The sequence below is a fragment of the Pseudonaja textilis genome, chromosome 2, assembly GCF_049901715.1.
Source record: "Pseudonaja textilis isolate UNSWEBS1 chromosome 2, rPseTex1.2, whole genome shotgun sequence".
NCBI classification, from domain to species: Eukaryota; Metazoa; Chordata; class Lepidosauria; order Squamata; family Elapidae; genus Pseudonaja; species Pseudonaja textilis.
Genome location: NC_141991.1, coordinates 152,480,295 through 152,500,735, shown reverse-complemented (window position 1 = coordinate 152,500,735; position 20,441 = coordinate 152,480,295). Strand labels below are relative to the sequence as shown.

The window sequence follows — 20,441 nt, the reverse complement described above, 5'->3', positions numbered from 1 at the left end:
ACTCTTCTTCAGTCATTCTATGCCAGAGATATAGCCAAACTGGGCACCTAACCCCTGATGTGACAGCTCTACAGATTGGGAAATAATGCTGAAGGACAATCACATCAGACTTTTCCAAATACAGATAATTCTGATTAACAGCTTACATTAACTAAACAACTGAATATGTTTTTAGAACTGCAGGCTTTGCTAATGACAAAGAAAAGATTATCACTAGCTGCCCAGTTAGAAAGGAGAGATAAACTATCATATCAAGGTTAAAGCAAGAAGGACTACATGATAGTAATAGTAATCTCCCCTTATAATTTTCAAATATTACACAGAATCTTCAGCTTTTGTTTTAGCAACAGGGGCTGGAAATTTGATTTTTCAAAACAGACATTCATGAGACACAAGTTCCATCACATTGCTGATTTCATTCTGATATTGGACGAATATAGCTTGTATGGAATTCTTCAATGCCTAACATGCAAATAAGTAAGGCTTTGGTATCCAGGAACAGGGCCAGACATCACATATTTTATTTTAATAATTGGATTATAAATAAATTTTATTATAATTTCCTCAAGACAAAAATCAAGGCTCAGCTATCCATCTTAGACTTGGAACAAGACAGAATTCTGATCTAGAGAAAACGTTGGAGGGATATTTCAATTCCAAACAGGAGCAGTTTTAATTAAAAACTGACAGCCATTGTGAGCTGCTAACCAATTTATGCTTCTTACCATTATTGAAGACTTCAGTTTAAAGTCAGGACATGACTATCAATAGTCAGGACATCCTTATATTTAAATGGCACAATGTCTCTGTATGCTTCTGAAAATTAAAAAGGCTATCTAGAACGAATGTAACTTCATATTTTTTCAAGTGAAATCAGAGTACTCTTCAGAGATATTCCATGTATCTTCAAGTCCATCTCCAAGTCCACCTAGAGTTACATTTTGAATCTACCTGCTGTATATGGAAATTCAAGGTCAGTGTTTATGACACAAATCTCCACTAGGATCAAGAAGATCTGCAGGAACTCTGACCTAGCCTTCCCAACCCAGATGGCTGTTGCTGAGAAATTTCCCAAGGGTGGAGCTCAGTCTTCAACAAGGCAGAATGTGGGAGCCAGCTCCTTCCAACATCTTCAACAAATGTTCTCTTTCTATTTGATTGAAACTCTTTCTTCAAATCTTGAACAACGCAGGAAAAATAGGGCAGGAATCTCAATATTGTCTTCCAGTGCAAAGTAAGTGCACAATCCTTCATTAAGACTGAAACTCTGGTGGCGGCAAAGTTCAGTACTTCCTCTCATAAATTAGGCTCCTAGCAATTCAAGAAATCTAGGTTAGGCTTCCATCTTCCGTAGACACAATCTGTTGAAGGAGTTTCTGGGGGAGAAATAGAAGAAGGTTTTCAAACAAATATTGGAAAGGAATTTACATTATATGCGGGAAAAGAGTGAAATAGCAAAAGCAGAAATGTATACTTCTATTGAATAAAGGAAAGAACTGCATTAGATTTGGGTCTGATTCTGAAGCAGGATCTCTCTAAAGCAACTGGCACAATCAGAGTCATTATAAGATTTAAAGAAGCCCTAACAGGCACAAATATCACTTAACAGATTCTACCAAACTGATTCAAAATTACTAAAGGTAAGAACTGTGTCCCTTGAAAGCAAGCAATGGACAACTTATAGTGCCCCTGTGCCACTTATGACATTCTAAACATCTGGATATCATCCAACAGCATAGCATCTTGTGTTGGATAGCAGCATATGGTTATATTTCCTGGTTTCGAGGAGCAGAATTCCTATAAGAATTCAGTGAGATTCATTTATGTCTTAAGGAGCAAAAGATGAAAACAAAATCAACAAATTAGGAAAGGTCCCTAAGTGTAATAGTGGTGGAATTATACCAATAAACTTGCCTGTGCAAAGCACTTTGATTCTGAGCATCCATTTTTGAAGTGTTTACTCATACCAGAGGCAAGCTGGGCATGCAGGTCTCACCTGTGTGCAGAATGAGGAGCAACTGGTGTATAGAGTTGAGGGATTTTGCGGTTGAGTAGTGGGTGCAGGGCTTCCTTTAGACGCTGGTAATTCCTCTCTAGCTCTCTCAGGAATTCACGTTGGTCTGGTCCAATCAATGTCTTGCTTTTACGAAGGGCATCTTCACATCTAAGAAAATAGTCAGGTGGATATGCATCATGGTACTGGCTTACAGAGGCCTCAAAGGGTTTTCTGTCTCCTCCTTTGGGCTATTTACATTGTCTAACTTTTCCAACCTTAATGTAATTGCTCCCAGCTTCTAGCCTGAAATGCCCTCAAAGGGAGATAGATTTTTGAAGTGTCTATTAGATGTGGAAGGCTCTGGAGACAAGCTTTTCTTTTCAGATCACCCTTACTGAACTGCAGAAGCTTTGGCAATGAACGTATGTGCTGCAAAATGTATTCCTTTGAAGACATCCTTTCAAAAGATTGGCTTTACTTTTAGTTGTCTGGAACTTTTTAGAGGAAAAGCTGAAGATCAAGTTAATAAACATACTAAAGTTTTGCCAACCAAAAGGGGATTGTGTAGGCTTGGCTGACATTAAAGGAAACTATTTTCTTTCGTCCACTAAAGAACTGAAACAATTTTTGTTTTTTGCAAAACTCAGTACAAAAGACACAGCTGGGCAGAGAGCAAAGCTGCGTATATAGGATTCAAAAAGAGGTATTAACACAAATGAATTGAGGCAGCTTTGTTGCTTGATAAATGGCTATGTATAAGAGGCACTTCATCTATCATCTTTTACTGGACCAGAAAGAGCCAGATAAAAGTCTACCCTCACTCATGAAGCCCTCTGAACCAGTCCTATTTTTTTAGCCCAGCCTATCTCCATACAGTTGCTGTTGTAGGTATAAAATTAGGGGAGTTCTCCCCTCCCCAGCTTTCAATAGAAAATACTGCATTTATGCTGACTACCTCCTAAGTCCTGAAGAGGGTAAAAGATAGTCACTTTTGAGTTGAACTTGAATGCTGGTGAACATGTCCACATACTTTCTAAGCACTAACCAGAACATCTTTGCTTAGCTTCTGAGCTTAGATAAGGTTGGTTAGATGCTGCCACCTGCTGAAACTATACACAGGAGTCTCTTCTTACTTTATCTCCAGAACATCTAACAAAGAGAGGCTAAAGTTATTGGTGAGCCCCATATTTGAAAAGGACCTTTTACTTGGCTCTCCTCAGTTCATTAAAGGAACCTACTAATCCCAACCAGAGTCTATCCCTTGGAGCACTATACTCTGCTGAATTTTTGGGATCCTCACAACAGTTCTATTAACATAGATATGTATTACTTTGATATATTTTGTGTATGGAAGCAGGATGCAGGTCAACATAGTAAAAGCAGAATATTCCTTTAGCTCTTCTAGAGAGTACATAGCAGAGGCATCCTCCATCTCCATGCTCCAATACTCATAACAACCACCTCTTGGAGTTGTTATTCTGGAAAACAGAGTTGTTCCGGAAGGCTAGTTTTGTGAAACAGAATTCCAGTTAATCTTCTTTTAGCATAGCTGGAAGTTATTTTAATTGTAATGTGAATCAGGGAAATCTGGGTCTAAGAAGCAAGCGGTTTTAGGAAGTTACAAATTGCAGTTGGCCCTAGGTCCCCTCCATATGTAAATAATAGGGAAGTTTTAACAGCTATAGATGATTCTGAAGAACTACGTTATCCAGAGGAATATAAAGACCTAGCAGATGTGTTTAGCGAAAAGGACTGTGAAACATTACCACACACAGAACAACTGATTGTGCAACTGATTTAATTCCTGGAGCAAAGTTTCCAAAACCATGAATGTATGCCGTGACTCCAAAAGAGATGGAGGAAATGTTGACTTCCGGTTTGCCAGGCTTCGGTGACGGCAGGGATTCGCGATTCTGCGCGATCCCTGCCGTGCTAGCCATCTTGGTGCCTCCAATCCTGACGGATCTGGAGGATAAGGCTGCCCTGTTGGGGCAGCCGAAGAAAGGGGGGATCCGGACAGGGGTTGAGGGGTATCGCAGACCCCCTCCCCAGCCGGCAAAACCCCCTTTTCTCAAGGCGGTGGAGAGGCGGTCTTAATGGCCGCCACAAAGAAGCCGGCAACTGGCTTAAGAATGTGTAGGAGGAAGAAGGAGGAAGTTACAAAGTGAAAGTTCTTCTTGGCTGAACCAGGACTTTAAGGACATATTCAATATCTTGAAAACTTCTATTTTTTTTGGATGTTACAATGTTCCCAATGGAGGTTTCCTAAAGCGGCGAATGAAAGTGCTGAAAGGGAAAGTTACTCTCCCTCCCTTACGGAACTAACAAATGGACATGGAAAATCTGCTTTTTAACAGAAGGTAAAAATTTAAAGCCCTTTGTTACAAGTGGGAAGGGAGAGGTTTGGAAAAAAAAAATTTATACTAAGACTTTGTTGGAGGCCTTGAAGATTAAGAGACTAGAAGCTAATTGCAAAAAGGATTTAAAATACAGATTGGGGTTTTTTTCCTAACTGACATTACCCCAGGAAGAGAAACTGCAAAAGGAAGAATTTTGTGCTTTGCTTGGACTGTTGGATGACTTTGGGACTTTGGGGAATTGTTTTAAGTTTGGAAATATTTTGGTTGGCTTAATAACAAGAAGAGGATAAAGAAAAAGAAGAAGAAAAGTTTATAATGGCTCTATTTCTCGATGAACTAAGAAAACAATACGTAAAAATAAGGAAAGAAGGCAAGGACGCTATGGGAGAAGCCCTTTGCTTTTTAGAAATGGCGTTTGCTATTTGTCAGCAAATTCAACAACAGCTGGAAGAAGCGGAGGAAGACGAAGCCATTTTTAATGAACTAAAAAGCTTGATTAAGAAAGAAAGGAGAAAGAGAGGAGGGAAAAGGAAGGACTTAAGACTTAAAAAAATATCTATGAAAGGGAAAAATAAGATGCAAAATCAATATAATGCTAGAAAGCAAAAGGAAAGAAGAATACAACAGAGAGGGGAAGCCAAAAAGGCGGAGGTTAGGAGAGGAGTGGGTAAAAAGGCTAGGTGGGTCAAGAAAGAAAGGGAAAAGGGGGAAAAAAGTCACAAAGGTATAAAACAAGATGGGAAAAAGAAAACTTTTTTTAGGGACAAAGGGTAATGTATGATTAAAAAAAGGGGGGGATTCTGCAAAGTACACATGATAGTATTGTAGTATTTGTATTAAAAATAGAAAATTAGAATTTTATAAGATTCAATAAAAGATTAAAATATTAAAGTATAATGTTAAAATGTTTAATAATGATTTTAAGTTTTAATAAAATATTAAAGGAAATGTTTAAAATATTAGTTTAATTATAGAGTTTAACGGGCTAATGTGCTGATGTTATTATAGATTTATTATTGTAGTATTTGTTATTGAAATAGTAGAATGTACTAAGCAGAATCAGATTGGATTTAGGTGCTATTTTAAATGTCAATTTAGGGGAATGATAGAAAGGCATCATACTCTAGTGATTTCAGGAGAAATTATCTTTTTTTTATATTGGGAATGAGATAAATGTTTAAATGGAAAAGAATGGACAAAAGATAAAAAAATATTGACAAAGCAAGATGAAATATATAAAATAGAATTAAGAAGAGGGAAAAGCGGGGAGGAGTTATATAGAAGATATAGAATGGTAAACAAGATAGGTAACGGTATATAAGAAGAGCATGAATTTAATTGAAGTCCATACAAAAAGAGGTAATCTGGGGCCAAGCTACTTTCTAAAAGGAAGTTTTATGTTTTTGTGTTTTGTGTGTGTATGTTCAATTGAGAATTAATAAAATCTCGGAGGAATGTCAGATGAGAATAATTGTAAACAAGTCAGAGAGAAATATAAATATGATGATTTAATAGAGGATAAATATAGAAAAGGAATGTGATTGAATAAGAGTAAAGAGAAATAATGTGAAATTTGTTAAAGGGAATTTATGTGTCTATATGGAAATGGGGTAAATTAGAAGTATGCGATATAAAATAATATTTTACCTGCCTTGTAAAGATTTATAATGGAAAGAGGTTTTATGTTTTCAATGTTTAATGATGTTTTGTTTTGTTTGTCTTTAAAGTTAATAAAATTTGTTTTAAAAAAAAGAGATGGAGGAAATGAGACAATATATAGATAAAAATTTGGCACGTGGATTTATTCAACCCGGGAAATCACATATAGCTGCCCCTGTTTTATTTTGAGAGAAAAAAAGATGGTGGATTATGTTTTTGTGTTGATTTCCGCAGGCTCAATGCTATTTGTATAGATAATGTATATCCTTTACCACTGATCAACTATTTGTTAGCAACGTTAGCAACTGTCAGGTATTTTACAAAATTGGACTTACGAGAAGCCTACTATAGAGTTTGAATACGAGAGGGGGATCAATGGAAAACTACTTTTAATTGCCCCCTTGGAAGTTTTCAGTTTAACGTTATGCCATTTGGGTTGCAAGGGGCACCTGCTGTCTTCATGCAACTTATAAATGAAGTATTACAAGAATATTTATATCGTGGCATTCTAGTATATTTAGATGATATTTTAATTTATACCAAAACAATGGAGGAACATGTGACCTTAGTGAGAAAAGTTCTGAAAAAATTACTTGATACCAAATTATATGTGAAACTTTTGAAGTGCGAGTTTCACTGTACGTCATTAGATTATTTGGGTTCATATCCAATAAAGGAATAGAAATGGATCCCAATAAAGTCAGAGCTGTAGTTGATTGGAAAGAACCAAAAACATGAAAGCAATTGTAAAGTTTTTTAGGATTTGCGAACTTTTACCAGCAGTTTATTCCTAAATTCACGCAAAATGCTTTACCACTAACAGAATTGTTAAAAACTAAACATCAAGCACTAAAACCCAGACCTAGTCAACCCATTGTATGGTCACAGGAGTGTCAGCGAGCATTTGACAACCTGAAAGCTTTATTTGCTCAAGAGCCCATTTTAAAACATCCTGATACAACCAAAAGTTTTGTAGTACAAGCTGATGCAAATGATGTGGCTGTGGGGGCTGTCTTCTTACAGTATAACATTGATGGACAATTACAGCCACGTGCATATACATCACGGAAATTTACAATCACAGAACGCAGGTGGGCTATTTGGAAATAGGAGGCTTTTGCTGTAAAATGGGCACTTAGTACATGGAGACACCTATTAGAAGGGTTGAAAGAAAAATTCGAAGTTTGGACGGACCATAAAAATTTACTAGCATTACAGAAACCGAGAAAACTATCCCCTAAACAAGTAAGATGGGCTTTGTATTTTAAACGTTTTGATTTCCAGTTGCAATATGTTCCAGGAGGTTAAAACTTCATGGCAGATGCACTATCTAGACCAGGGGTCCCCAACCACCGGGCCGCAGACCGGTACGGGGCCGTGGATCATTTTGTACCGGGCCGCAAAGAAAATAAAAATAAAATAAAAATGGCGGCTTTCTTCGCCTTCGGTGAATGCTGCTGGGATCAGGGATCAAGGACACAAATGAAAGAAGGGGAGGGAGGAAGCAACCAAAGCCTGTCCTGCTCTCCGGCTCAGCGGCTTCGGTTTCCTCCCACCTCGTTCCTCTCTCAGTCACTCTCTCGCTCCTCCACCAGCCCAGGAAGAAACTGCTTCAAAGAAGCCGGCAGGGTGGCTTTTCCTGTCAGCGCAGCTCCTCCGAAGTGCCCGTTAACCCCCACCCCACCGCCCACGGTTCAATCCAGTGCTCCGTTCTGCCTGCCTGCCTGCCTGCCTTCGTTTCTGGTTGTTTCGGAGTAGCTTTCGCTGAGAATAATAACTATTCGCCTCTTTTACTCAGCTGAAGCTGCTCCAAAACAACCAGAAACGAAGGCAGGCAGGCAGACAGGCAGAACGGAGCACTGGATTGAATCGCGGGCGGCGGGGTGGGGGTGAACAGGCGCTTCGGAGGAGCTGCGCTGACAGGAAAAGCCACCCTGCCGGCTTCTTTGAAGCAGTTTCTTCCTGGGCTGGTGGAGGAGCGAGAGAGCGACTGAGAGAGGAACGAGGCAGACACCTGAGGGATAAGGCTGAGGGAGGGAGGGAGACACCTGAGGGATGAGGCTGAGAGAGGCAGGGCTGAGCGGCGGGGCTTCTCAGCCATCCTGCAGGGACTTGTCCTGAGCCGCGGAGACAGCTGTGGGCCGCCGCCGCCCAGCACTCAGTTTTGAAGGCGCTCCTCAGCCCGGCGCAGTTCCTGAATCTGCAGCTGAAACCCTCTGTTTTAAATATCCCAATAGAAGAGAATATCTATTGCTCAGGGTTGCAATGAGGAGGCATTGGCGCTTCCTGAACTTGGTGGTTTGCTGGCAGACGTTTTATTACCCGACTAGGTAACAACATCAAGATGTTATCTAGTCAGGTAATGAAACGTCTGCAAGCAAACCACCAAACTTGGACTCCTCCCACCCACCTCCTTGAAAAAGTGTCTTCCCCCCTCCCCCGGTCCTTGAAAAAGTTTTCTGCGTGAAACTGGTCCCTGGTACAAAAAGGTTGGGGACCACTGTTCTAGACTACCTCAATACAATATGTCTAGAGATGGTTATTCAGCCCATGATCTCTGTAGGACCGTCAACCGAACAAATTCAGATGTTGACCACAAAAGCGATAACCAAAAAGGAATTAGAAGAGGCTACAAAAATGGATGTATTGATAAAAACAAATAATAGTACCGGTTTACATAAAGATGGATTGTATTGGAGAGGGGATAAAATATATGTTCCATCAAATTGTAGGAAAAAGATATTATCCCAATATCATGATGTAAGGCAGGCTGGACATTTTGGATTTTTAAAAACACTACATTTGGTAAGGCGGCAGTTTTGGTGGCCATGTATGAGATCAGACATTGAACACTACCTTAAAGAATGCCACATTTGTGCTACTACGAAACCTCCAGTAGGAAAACCTTTAGGACTATTACAAGCTGTATCGGATCCAAACTGGCTGTGGCAAGATATAGCCAAGGACTTTATTGTGGAGTTGCCCAGCAGTAATGGATATACAGTAATCTGGACTATTATAGACTTGTTTTCAAAACAAGCTCACTTTATACCATGTAAAGGATTACCTTTGGCAACAAAATTAGCCAACCTGTTTATAAAACGTATATATAGATTACATGGCATACCTAGGAGGATAATAGAGGTGTGCAATTCACAGCACGATTTTGGAGAGTGTTTGTACGCCTTTTAGGATGCTCTCAAGGTCTTAGCTCTGCATACCATCCCAGCACCAATGGTGCTGCTGAAAGAGCTAATGCGATGATTGAAAGGTATTTGAGATCATATACATCTTATCAACAGCGAGAATGGGCTGATTTACTTCCATTTGCTGAAGTAGCATATAATAATGCTATACATGAAAGCACAGGATATAGCCCATTCCAGGTAGTAAATGGGATAGAATTTGTGCCAATTCCTGATTTATAATGTGATGAACAACAACCCATAAATGTCCAAATGTGGTCAAAAAATGTTCAGGATAGTTGGTAACTTTCAGTAAAACAGCACTAGACTATAAACATCAAGCAGACAAGAAAAGAGTATAAAGCATTCAAACCTGGAGATAATTTTTACCTATCAACTAAATATATAAAATTACATCTAAATAGTTGAAAATTGGGACCAAAATATATTGGTCCTTTCCAAATTACGAAAGTGATAAACCCCGTAACTGTAAAACTTAAATTGCCACCACGGTTACATCGAATACATCCTGTATTTCATGCTAGTTTACTTAAGCCTGTAGAATACATTGATATACTTCAACTTGAGGAATTTGTAATAGCTAAAGATGTAACCCATGCTGAAATTGATAAAATTCTAGATTTGCAGATATGTAGAAAAGTGTTACAATACTTAGTGAGATGGAAAGGTGTTGTGCCTCTGAGGTTTGAACCAGGTCAGTCAGCAGATGTAGGCTCGAGTGATGAGGAAGATCTGGCATTGAGATTCAAGCCTGCATTACTGAGCGACGTTGAGAGGAGTCTGGGGGAGGAGGAGGAGTTGAATCTGAGAGATGAGCCTGATTTATTAGAAGTTTCAGAGGCGTCTTCCTCTTCTGGAACTCCCTCCCTGATTGCACCTCAGGTGTGAACTGTTAATCAGGAAGGTGTGCCAGAGGCTTCAAGCGATGATGAAACTGCCAGATGCTGGCTTGATGCTAGGACTACGAGAAGATTGAGACGTCAATCTCAATTAGAAAAGAGACATCCAGCCAAGGATTAATTAAAGAGACTGACACGCCCCTTCAGGGGATATATAAGGAGCGTATTAACGCCTCTCCCCCGCTCGAAGCAAAGTGCCTTTTGGATTCGGAAGAATACGTTTGAAGCGGCTGTCATGAGTTATGGACAATTCGGACTTGCCAGACAGATTCCATGAAGACTGCCAAGGACTGTGAAAACAGAGCAGTTAATTCTTTTGGGTCTGGTTTTGTTTTGCTTGAATATTTGAACTCTGGAACTTTGGATTCTCACCTGTGGATACACGTGAGATAAGAACAGAAAGGATATCCTGAAACAGAAGCAACCTGGGTGAAAGTAGCAGATGTGTGTGCAAATAGACTGATAAGGCAATTTCACACTAAATATCCTGATAAACCTGGACCACAAGTAGACACATAATTAATGATATAATGTATATTGTTTTATAGACTGGTTCCTGGTAGAGGGGGACGCATGTCGCGACTATGCAACACACGCGTTTGCATCGAAGCCACAGCAACCTGAAGGATGGCATTCCTCTTCATCAGAATAAACTCTGTATCATAATAATATGCGCAGTCTATGTAAAATGCTGTGAGGTGAAGCTCTATGCATTAACCACGATTCATGTGATTGAGTTCATACGAATAATTATCATTAAAAATGGTAATCATGGGTAATAAGGGTAATCATGGGTAATGAAGGGTAATGAGGGGAAATCAGTATAAATATCGAGTCCCAGGAAACTCGGGTTAGATCCAACTTTATTTTGTTTGCTTAACTATTATCTCGGACTCCTTGCGGAGGAAGGAATAAACAATAAGCCTTTGTGCTACGAAATACTGAAGCGAAGAGTGTCTTATTTTCTTCCTGGATTTGTGCCAAAGAGTAGCTGAGACAAGCTTTCTAAAGTTATTATTGAAGAAACCTTTTTCTTCCCTGTACAAATTCTGGATATGTCTTTTCACTGACCTTCCCTATATAACTTGCAAAAGAAATCTCCTTCATTCTCCAAGACCATTTCTGGTATATCATCTTGGAGTTGTTTTTATGCTGCCCAAAAAGACATTTATTGACTCTATTATGAAGACTCATATAATCTAAATTGTTCTCTGCAAAGGGAGGAAAAGCACATGGGGATCTCAGCCTCATGTTAATCCCAGCAAAGATGTTCTGAAATAAAACAGTTGCATCTGGATTAATGTGAGAAGTTTGCAAGTTTTAAGGGTCATTTCTGGTGTAACACATCATACTTGGATGGCTATCTATATTGAGAATTTTGTCTAGAGATCTCCTTGGGTGGAGCCACTTCATTTTCTCACCCAAACTTTTATATTATGAGCATTTGAATCTATTGCAATTATAGATTAAATCTATTTTTACTGAAGTTATGTGATGCTGCTTTATCCTATGTTCTTGCACATTATTAACATTATTATTTGCAATGATTTTTGTAAGGCCCTAAATATGATGGAATAGCATATAAATGTAGTTACCAAATCATGAATTGAGCCTATGACGTTGTTTATTACCTCTTAGTGAAATCTTTGAAGCACAGTCGGAGTTTGTTGTGGTGTCGATAGAGCTTGGGGTCATCAGGGATTTCAGCCAAAAATACCTGTGCCACTTCCAGGGGACCCTGCAACAGAAAGGCCATGGAGATGTAGTATGGTAAGAATGCCTGAACTGGAGTCAGGATCTGGGACATACATGGAAAGATTTCTTTCCCTTGCCATTCCATTTAGGCCACTCTTAGACATTGTTATTTTTATTTAGTTATCAACCTGAATGCTGCCTCTTTCACTGGCATACCTTTGGAAGGCTTACACATTATAAAATAAAAAATAAAATAAAGCAAGAACCAAGAAAACAGTAATGCATACACCAAACTCAAACAATCTTAAATCCAAGATGCCCTTTCAAGAGAGCTAATCATTTCACCTTGCCTCAGAGCCTACTGAAAGAGGCACATTACTAATGTTTTATGAAAATACAGCAGGAATGAGGACCTCAGAAAAAAATGCTGTTCCAAGAGGCAGGTACAGCTATAGAGAAGACATGTCTCCTAGGACCCTTTAAAAAATGACATTGTTTTAAAATCAGGACCTGTAATACGTCAATTCTATTTGGTCTTACTGGTTGGGCAAAAATGACTGGTCTTAGAAGGCAGTCCTGTGGGTAACCAAAACCTGAGCCTAAGCCACAAAAGGGTTTAGAGGTGAAGATCAACACTGAATTGTACCTGGAAGCCCTCTGGTACCCACTGCATCAACATAATCACCTTGGGAGAGGGGAGGAGCTGGCGCCGAGACGATACGGCTTGCAATCGAGCTCTATGATTGCAGCCGATATCTTCGCCCCTGGCCGGTCCAAACGGACCTAAACCGTCCTGTAGGGACGGTTATTGTGAGGGGCGCACCCTGTGGATCCCAGGGACACCGCAAAGTCCCTGGATGACCCAGGAGAAGTCCCTTTTGCTGGCGGCGGAGAGGCAGCCCCCAAGCTGCTGAAGTCGGGGCAGCTCCGGAAAGGAAGAGGCTGAAAGAGAAAGTGTGTCGGCTGGGTGAGAAACTTTTTTTTTTTTCCAATACTTTGAGGTTTGAAAGGACACTTTGATTGCTAGAAGAAATCTGTGTGATTTTTGACAAAATTCAATAAGCGGTGTTTTTTTAAGGGAGACATCAAAGTGAGGCTTTATTTTTATTTTTTTATTTTTTTTGCTACCGGACTTCATTGTTACTTAGTAGATAACCGGACTGATTTCTTTATATATATATAATTTTTAAACTTTTTTTTCTAGGCTAGAGGCTCCCTTTGGTTATTTCTCTTTTTGTATATATATGTATATATTTCTTGTTCTTATTTTTTTAACTTCAACTATGCTTTTCTGAGAGGAGGGGGGAAAGTGAGAACTAAGAAACTTTGTAACACTGCCAACTAGAGGCTTGAAAATATCTTACTTGAAGTGGAGAGAACTGTGAAAGACTCCTTCTCAAGGACATTCTAATTTGATAAGATAGAGGGAAGAGCGCAGTAGAATATTATTACAGGTGTTCTTCTGGATTTCTATCAACAATTAAATATTTATGGCTTGGCTTTGAAGCCTGTGGGAAAGGGAAGTGAGTCATAACAAGAGCCTTGGACAACTAAATAGAGTGCAGTGTGTTGTTTCTTTTTTTTAATCTTTTTTTTTAGTTTCGCTACCCCCCGCCACTAGCATTATTGTAAGTTTTTATTTTAGTAATGTCTTTATTCTTACTTTTTATTTTCAAGGGGAAGCCTTAGAATTGTTTATTTTTACTGTTATTTTTATCTTTTTTTCCGTTTTCATTGGGATCTTTGCTTTTTCTATCTATGCTTTTGGATTATTTTAGCCTCCTTTTCTTTTTTTTTTAAATTGAGATTTTTTAGCTGGATTAAGGTGTGAAGAACCTGAAGAAATCTTTTTTGCATTGCTTTTTTTATTATTATTATTGGTTTTTCTTCTTCTTCTTATTTTTATTTTTTATTGTGGACTACCTCATAATTGGATTAGGGTCAGGAAGAACCTGAAGAACCTTTTTTCTTTTTTCCTCTTTTTTTTCTTTTTTGCTCTCCTTTACTACTGGGCTTTTTATTATTGGACTTTCCCACTCTGGATTATAATTGGCTATGTTTTTAATTGGATTAAAATTTGAAAGAATTTGAAGATCTTGAACCATTTAAAATGAGCAGGAAACCCATACCTCCGGGTGCTTCTACATCTACTTCTGCTTCCCCACCATCTGGAGGACAACGTTCAATGCAGGTAATGTTAAAGCAAGATAAAGAGCAAGAAAAAGTAACCTTACAGACGATTATGCAAGGAATTCAAGACCTTAAGATAAAAATAGATATCATTGAACAAAGAACAGGGAAGACTGAAGAAAAAGTGGAAAATATCCAACAGATGATGATGAAGTATGATGTGAGACTTCAAAAAGTTGAAGAAGAGGGTAAACGAAGAGAGAAGAAGATTGGAAATATTGATACTAGATTAATAGTGGTTGAACAAGAACAAAGTGGGATGCTGAAGTGGGAGATGGAGAGGTCAGAATTCTATCTTAGATTTCAAAATATAGAGGAAGAAAAAGGGCAAGATTTGGCTGCGATAATGATAGAAATCTTGGCTGATGCTTTGGAAATAACAAAGGCAAAGATGATGGATGGAGTAGATGAGATATATCGAGTTTCCACAAGATATGCGATGAGAAATAACCTACCCAGAGAAGTTCACATTAGATTTACTAAAAAATCCATCAAGACACAAATTCTACAAGCGGTAAGAGAGAAGATGTTGAAATATAAAGGCAAAGAAATCTTGGTCTTAAAACAAATACCTAGAAGAGTGAGAGAGATGAGAGGAGAATATCGATTTCTGACCAAAGTGTTATTGAAAAAGGAGGTGAATTATAGATGGCTGATCCCAGAAGGACTGATGTTTATATGGCAAGAACAGAGATATAGAATTGATTCAATTGAGAAAGCAGAACTCTTCTATGCAGAATTTTTTGGAAGGAGAGAGGAAGAAGCAGAAAAAGAGGTCCCATTAACTGAATCTCAAGAGGAACAAATGGAGATTGAAAAAGATGAAGGCGTAATAGGTGGACAGGTGGATATCAAAGACCAACGTGAACCAAGATGTATGAGACCTGCCAAACCTAAATATAAAATATCATCATGGAAGAGAAAAAACTGATCACAATGAATATAAATGGACTGAATTCAGCTGTTAAGAGAAGGAAGATTTTTCATAAATTAGGGAAATTAAAGTTTGATATAATTTGCTTACAAGAAGTACATATTAAAAAACAACATGAACAATTGTTAGTACAGCGAAAACTAGGGAAATTATTTACTTCTTTGACTCAATGTAAGAAAAGAGGAGTGGTTTTATATATTAAAGAGGCCATCCCCGCAAAATTGATTTACGCTGATGAAGATGGAAGAATATTAATGCTGGAAATGATGGATAATAATATAAAAATACTTTTGACTGCAATTTACGCTCCGAATGATAAACAAGAAGAATGCTATAAAAAATTACATATGAAAATGACTGGACTGGACTATGCTAATATAATTATGATGGGGGACTTTAATGGAATTGTGGACAATAAATTGGAATATATAGCAACAACAGCAAAGCACAATATAAAGACACTTCCTAAATCCTTTTTTAAAATGACAGATGAATTAATTTTAAAGGATATATGGAGAGAAAGAAATGCTAAAACCAAACAATATACTTTTTATTCAAATAGACACTTATCATGGTCCAGATTAGATATGGTCTGGATTTCAACAGAACTAACATCTAGTATCCAAGAAATAAACATTGAAGCAAGTACTTGGGCAGATCACAACCCATTGACTATTAAATGGAAGGGACAAAAAAAAAGATCGAGATGGACGTTAAATAATGCTATTTTAAAGGAGAAGGACTTTTCACAATGGTTCGAGAAAGAACTGGCCTTTTTTTTTAAAGAAAATAGAAAAGAAGATACTTCAGCGCAGAATGTTTGGGACACAATGAAGGCATATGCGAGAGGTTTGATAATAGACTACATAAGAAAAAAGAATATTAGGAAAAGGCAAACCACTAAAGCCCTGGAAGACGAGTATAAAAGACTTGAAAAAGAACTACAGAAAATGCCACAGAAAAAAGACATCAAATTGAAACTGGATATAACTAAACATAAAATGGACTTAATAGAGAAAGAAGAACTGGCACAGAATATTAGGAATGCTAAACAGAACTACTTTGAAGATGCAAATAAGCCAGGTAGATGGCTAGCATATAAGCTGAGAAAGGAGAAAGAGTCGAGGAAAATATCGCAGTTAATAGATAAGCAAGGTCAAGTTTGTTATGGCAATAAAGAGAAAAAGGAAATTATTCGAGATTTCTATGGACAATTATACAAGAAAGAGAACATTGACGAGGAAAAAGTTAAACAGTACTTGCAGAATGCAAACTTACCTAAGATATCTAAAGAGACTGAAGAAATGTTAGGAAGTAATATAACATGATGGAATTAAGTCAAGCACTTAAGAAACAAAATAATGGAAAAGCACCAGGTCCAGATGGGCTGCCTGCAGAATTCTACAAAATATTACAAGAATCATTGAGCATTCCACTTTTAGATGTTATGAATGAAGCAATGTTAAAGAAGACGATACCTAAAACATGGTCAGAGGCTTATATTACACTTATTCCAAAAGAGGAGGCTGATCCACTGCAAATTAAGAACTATAGACCGATTTCTCTATTAAATGCAGACTATAAGATTTTTGCTTCGATATTAGCAGAAAGACTTAAAAAATATTAGAATAATTTTATTCATTCAGATCAAAATGGATTCCTGCCAAAGAGACAAATTAGAGACAACATGAGAGTAATTTTGGACACTTTGGAATATTATGAGGCACATCCTGAAAAGCAAATGGCTTTGATATTTTTAGATGCCCAAAAGGCATTTGACAATGTGAATTGGAGATTTATGTTACTTTTACTGGAACAGATGGGTTTTGCTAGAAGATTTATCCAAGCAATAGAAGCAATTTATCATGAGCAAACAGCAAAGGTAATGATAGAGGGAGAATTTACAGACTCTATTAATATAAGAAAAGGCACAAGACAAGGATGTCCTCTTTCTCCCTTGTTATTTGTATTGACTTTGGAAGTGCTGAATAGAAATATTAGAGAAGATAAAACTATAAAAGGAATGAAAATTAAAAAGGAAGAATTTAAATTACAAGCCTTTGCAGATGATTTAGTTTTTATCTTGGAAGATCCTATAGAAACAGCTTCGAAGCTACTGGAAAAGATAGAGACATATGGTGAGGTGGCTGGTTTGAAAATAAACAAAGATAAAACAAAGATTTTGTCAAAGAACATGCTACTAAGACAAAGAGAAGAATTGGCAGATCTGTTGAAAATCCAAGTTATGAATAAGGTTAAGTATTTGGGGATATATTTGACATCAAGATGTAGTACATTAAAAGAGAATAATTATACTAAACTTAAACAACAGATAGCCTTAGACTTGAAGAAATGGGAAAATCTACAATTGTCATTAATAGGGAGGATTTCAACAATCAAGATGAATATTCTACCCAGAATTTTATTTTTGTTTCAAACAATACCAATTAGGCTTGGAAAAGACTATTTTGAGGATTTAAATAAAATTGTGCTGAAGTATATATGGCAAGGTAAGAAAGCGAGGATAAAGCTAAAGCTTTTGCAAGATGCTAGAACTAGAGGAGGGTTTGGCCTGCCTAATTGGGAGTTGTACTACCAAGCTGCAAATTTGATGTGGGTTAAGGAATGGATAACATTAAGGAAGACTAGATTGTTGACACTAGAAGGTCATGATTTGTTGTTGGGTTGGCATGCTTTTCTATGGTACAAGGGAACCAAAACACAGGGCCATTTTAGAAGACATTATATACGGGAGTCTTTGTGGCTAAATCGGGAAAAGATAACAAAACAATGTTATTTGAAAATTCCAGTTTGGTTATCGACGATAGAAGCATTTTCTTATCCTATAATTTATAAGAAGGAACAAACAGTTAGATATGGTGAAATATTGAATGAAAAGGGTGAACTTAAATCGATACAAAATTTAGAGGAACAAGGTATAAAGATGAATTGGTTTTCATATGTGCAAATACACTCAAGGTATGATGAAGATTCCAAAACAGAGGGATTTTATGATAAACAGACTGATTTAGATAAGATTTTGACAGGTACTGATGAAAAGGTGATTAAAAAACTATATGGTTACTTATTGGGAATTAAGCTAGAGGAAGAACAAGTTAAAGAAACTATGATTGCTTGGGGGAGGAATTTTGGATATGGGATTGACTTGGAGAAATGGCAGAAATTATGGTCGCAAAATTATAAAATGACAATGTCTACAGCTTATAAAGAAAATTTGTATAAGATGTTTTACAGGTGGCATTTCCCCCCGACAAGGATAGCAAGAATGTTTAAGAATAAATCGGAAAAATGTTGGAAATGTCATCAGACACCTGGTTCATATTACCATATGTGGCGGACTTGTGAGGATGCTAGAAAATACTGGACTAAAATCCGCATGTGGTTGGAAAAAATGACAAAGAAACATATAGACTTGAAACCAGAGCTTTTCTTATTGGGAATCCTACCAGATGTATACAGTAAAGATTTGAAATATTTGATTGTAAATGTATTAACTGCGGCTAGGATTGTATTTGCAAAAAATTGGAAAAATGAGAAAATTCCATTGCAGGAAGAAATTATTAAGAAAATATTGGAATGTGCTGAGATGAGTAGATTGACATTTGAAATTAGAGAGCAAGAAGATAAACAATTTTATAAAATTTGGGACCTTTTCTGTCAATGGTTGGACAATGAAATACAAAAATAGAATATTTAGAATGTTAGGTAATAAGGAATATTATTGATTGTTTCTTTTTTCTTTTTGTGCTACTTGACATTACATTTATAAAGTGTTTTTTTTTTTAGGATAGAACTGGTATGATTAAATGATTTGTTATAGAATAAATTACTTAAATTATAGTTATCTCATAAGGTATGAATGAATAAAAGTATAGTCAAATGATTTTCTTTTAATAATGATATGAAGATATATAAGTTTGGATTGATAATAAGAGTTATTATGTAACATAATTGTAATTGAGACTACGAAATTGAATGCACAAATCTGATGAACCAACTGACACACTGTTTGTATATAAGTATGGAAGAGAGCTGATGCTTTTATGTTTTGTCCGTTTTGTTTGTATGTTAAAAAACCAATAAAATTGTTTTCAAAAAAAAAAAACATAATCACCTTGTTTCTCCTGCCCCATCATGCTGGCCACTCCATTGCATCCTACAGTGACAACCTCTATACAGGTTCTGCCATAAATCACTGACAAACACAATCAATGCTGCTCCCAAAATACATCCCCAAACGTAAATCCCAGAATCTTCTGCAGTTGCTGTGTATCACATAACCAGGCCTGAAGCCTCTCTGCCTTCAATAAAACATTCTTCCCATTCTGTGGTTGAGTACCTGGTTGACTATGGTTCCAACACATCCCTGAAGCACCATCTGCAGCATCTTGGCATCAGCTGGTTCCTGGTGGGTGGCAAAAGCCAATTCCTGAGTCTTCTTCTGCATGTCCTCTATGGCTACTTCAATAGGAATAAGAATGATCTGGAGACAAGGCAAGGCAAGCATATTACCTTCTTGTATCTAAAACAATGTGTATAAATGCATAAAACCCCCACCCTATATAAAATTAGTTCCAATTCAAGTCTTGCATCAGGAAAATATGGACTTGTGTGCTCTACATACAGTATGTTATATTAAAGGTTATAACTGTCTGACTTCTCTCACGTAATTTAATTTACAATGAGTGCTTGTTACATTTACTATTTTGCATAATTTATTCTCAACTGACCTATTATAAAGCGCAGCCTAGGAATGCTACAGTTTGCAGAATTCTGCATTGCATTCACAGTGCAATATTTTCTAGCCATTTCTCTGTCTTAATTTAACTTTTCTGAGATTTTAAAAATGTACTGCTGAAACATTGTCAAGCTTACTTCCATATGTCATAAATTACAGTAATCTGAATTTTGCATACAAATCATATTCTACAATTTTTTCACTCCCAGTAATTGTGATCCCTGAAACCTTCACGAGCTGATTCTCCCATTACCTCTTCCTTGTGGATGACATTAATGCGAGTTTTGATGTAAGGGAAAGCATGAGAAGTGGTGAGCAGAGTCTTGCGCTTGAACTGCTCATGCAGATCCCCATGGGCTCGTCCATCCAATGTGAAAGGGGTGCAAAACATGAAAGTGCGCAGATTGTAGTTCTTGTCAAAATATGTGACACGGTCCTTCAGTTCATATGTGTCAAAGAAAGGCTCCACATAAGTCAACTGGATGTATGCCTATGACAAGACAAGAAAGGATCAGCATCCTTTCAGCACTGTTGCATCAGGTGCTTGCTTGCTTGGAGTTCAGATTATAATTTGAACAAGGACAAGTGAGTAGAGAAGAGAGCAGCTCCCCCAAACCCAGCACTGGATTCTTGGAGGGAGGAAACAGAATTAGCTTTCTAATAACCTTGCCATTTCAATAGTCTATAAGACAAGATATGTAGCTTATGGAATGAGAGGAGAAATCTTAAAGGCATTTCTACTG

The 20,441-nt window shown here is 37.4% G+C and overlaps 1 protein-coding gene across 9 annotated transcripts in view; it reads right to left on the bottom strand.

The window, feature by feature from the left end:
• Positions 1 to 498: 498 nt before the first annotated feature.
• Positions 499 to 20,441, bottom strand: part of DOCK6 (dedicator of cytokinesis 6) — a 187,360-nt gene continuing 167,417 nt past the window's right edge. For all 9 annotated transcript variants that reach the window (XM_087925984.1, XM_087925987.1, XM_087925985.1 and 6 more), the window contains 5 exons: positions 19,952 to 20,188; positions 19,300 to 19,443; positions 11,752 to 11,858; positions 1,997 to 2,164; positions 499 to 1,376 (listed from right to left, as the gene is read on the bottom strand). In XM_087925984.1, the coding sequence (XP_087782110.1) occupies positions 1,334 to 1,376; positions 1,997 to 2,164; positions 11,752 to 11,858; positions 19,300 to 19,443; positions 19,952 to 20,188 (699 nt within the window). In that variant the 3' untranslated portion in view covers positions 499 to 1,333. The remainder of the gene's footprint in view (positions 1,377 to 1,996; positions 2,165 to 11,751; positions 11,859 to 19,299; positions 19,444 to 19,951; positions 20,189 to 20,441) is intronic.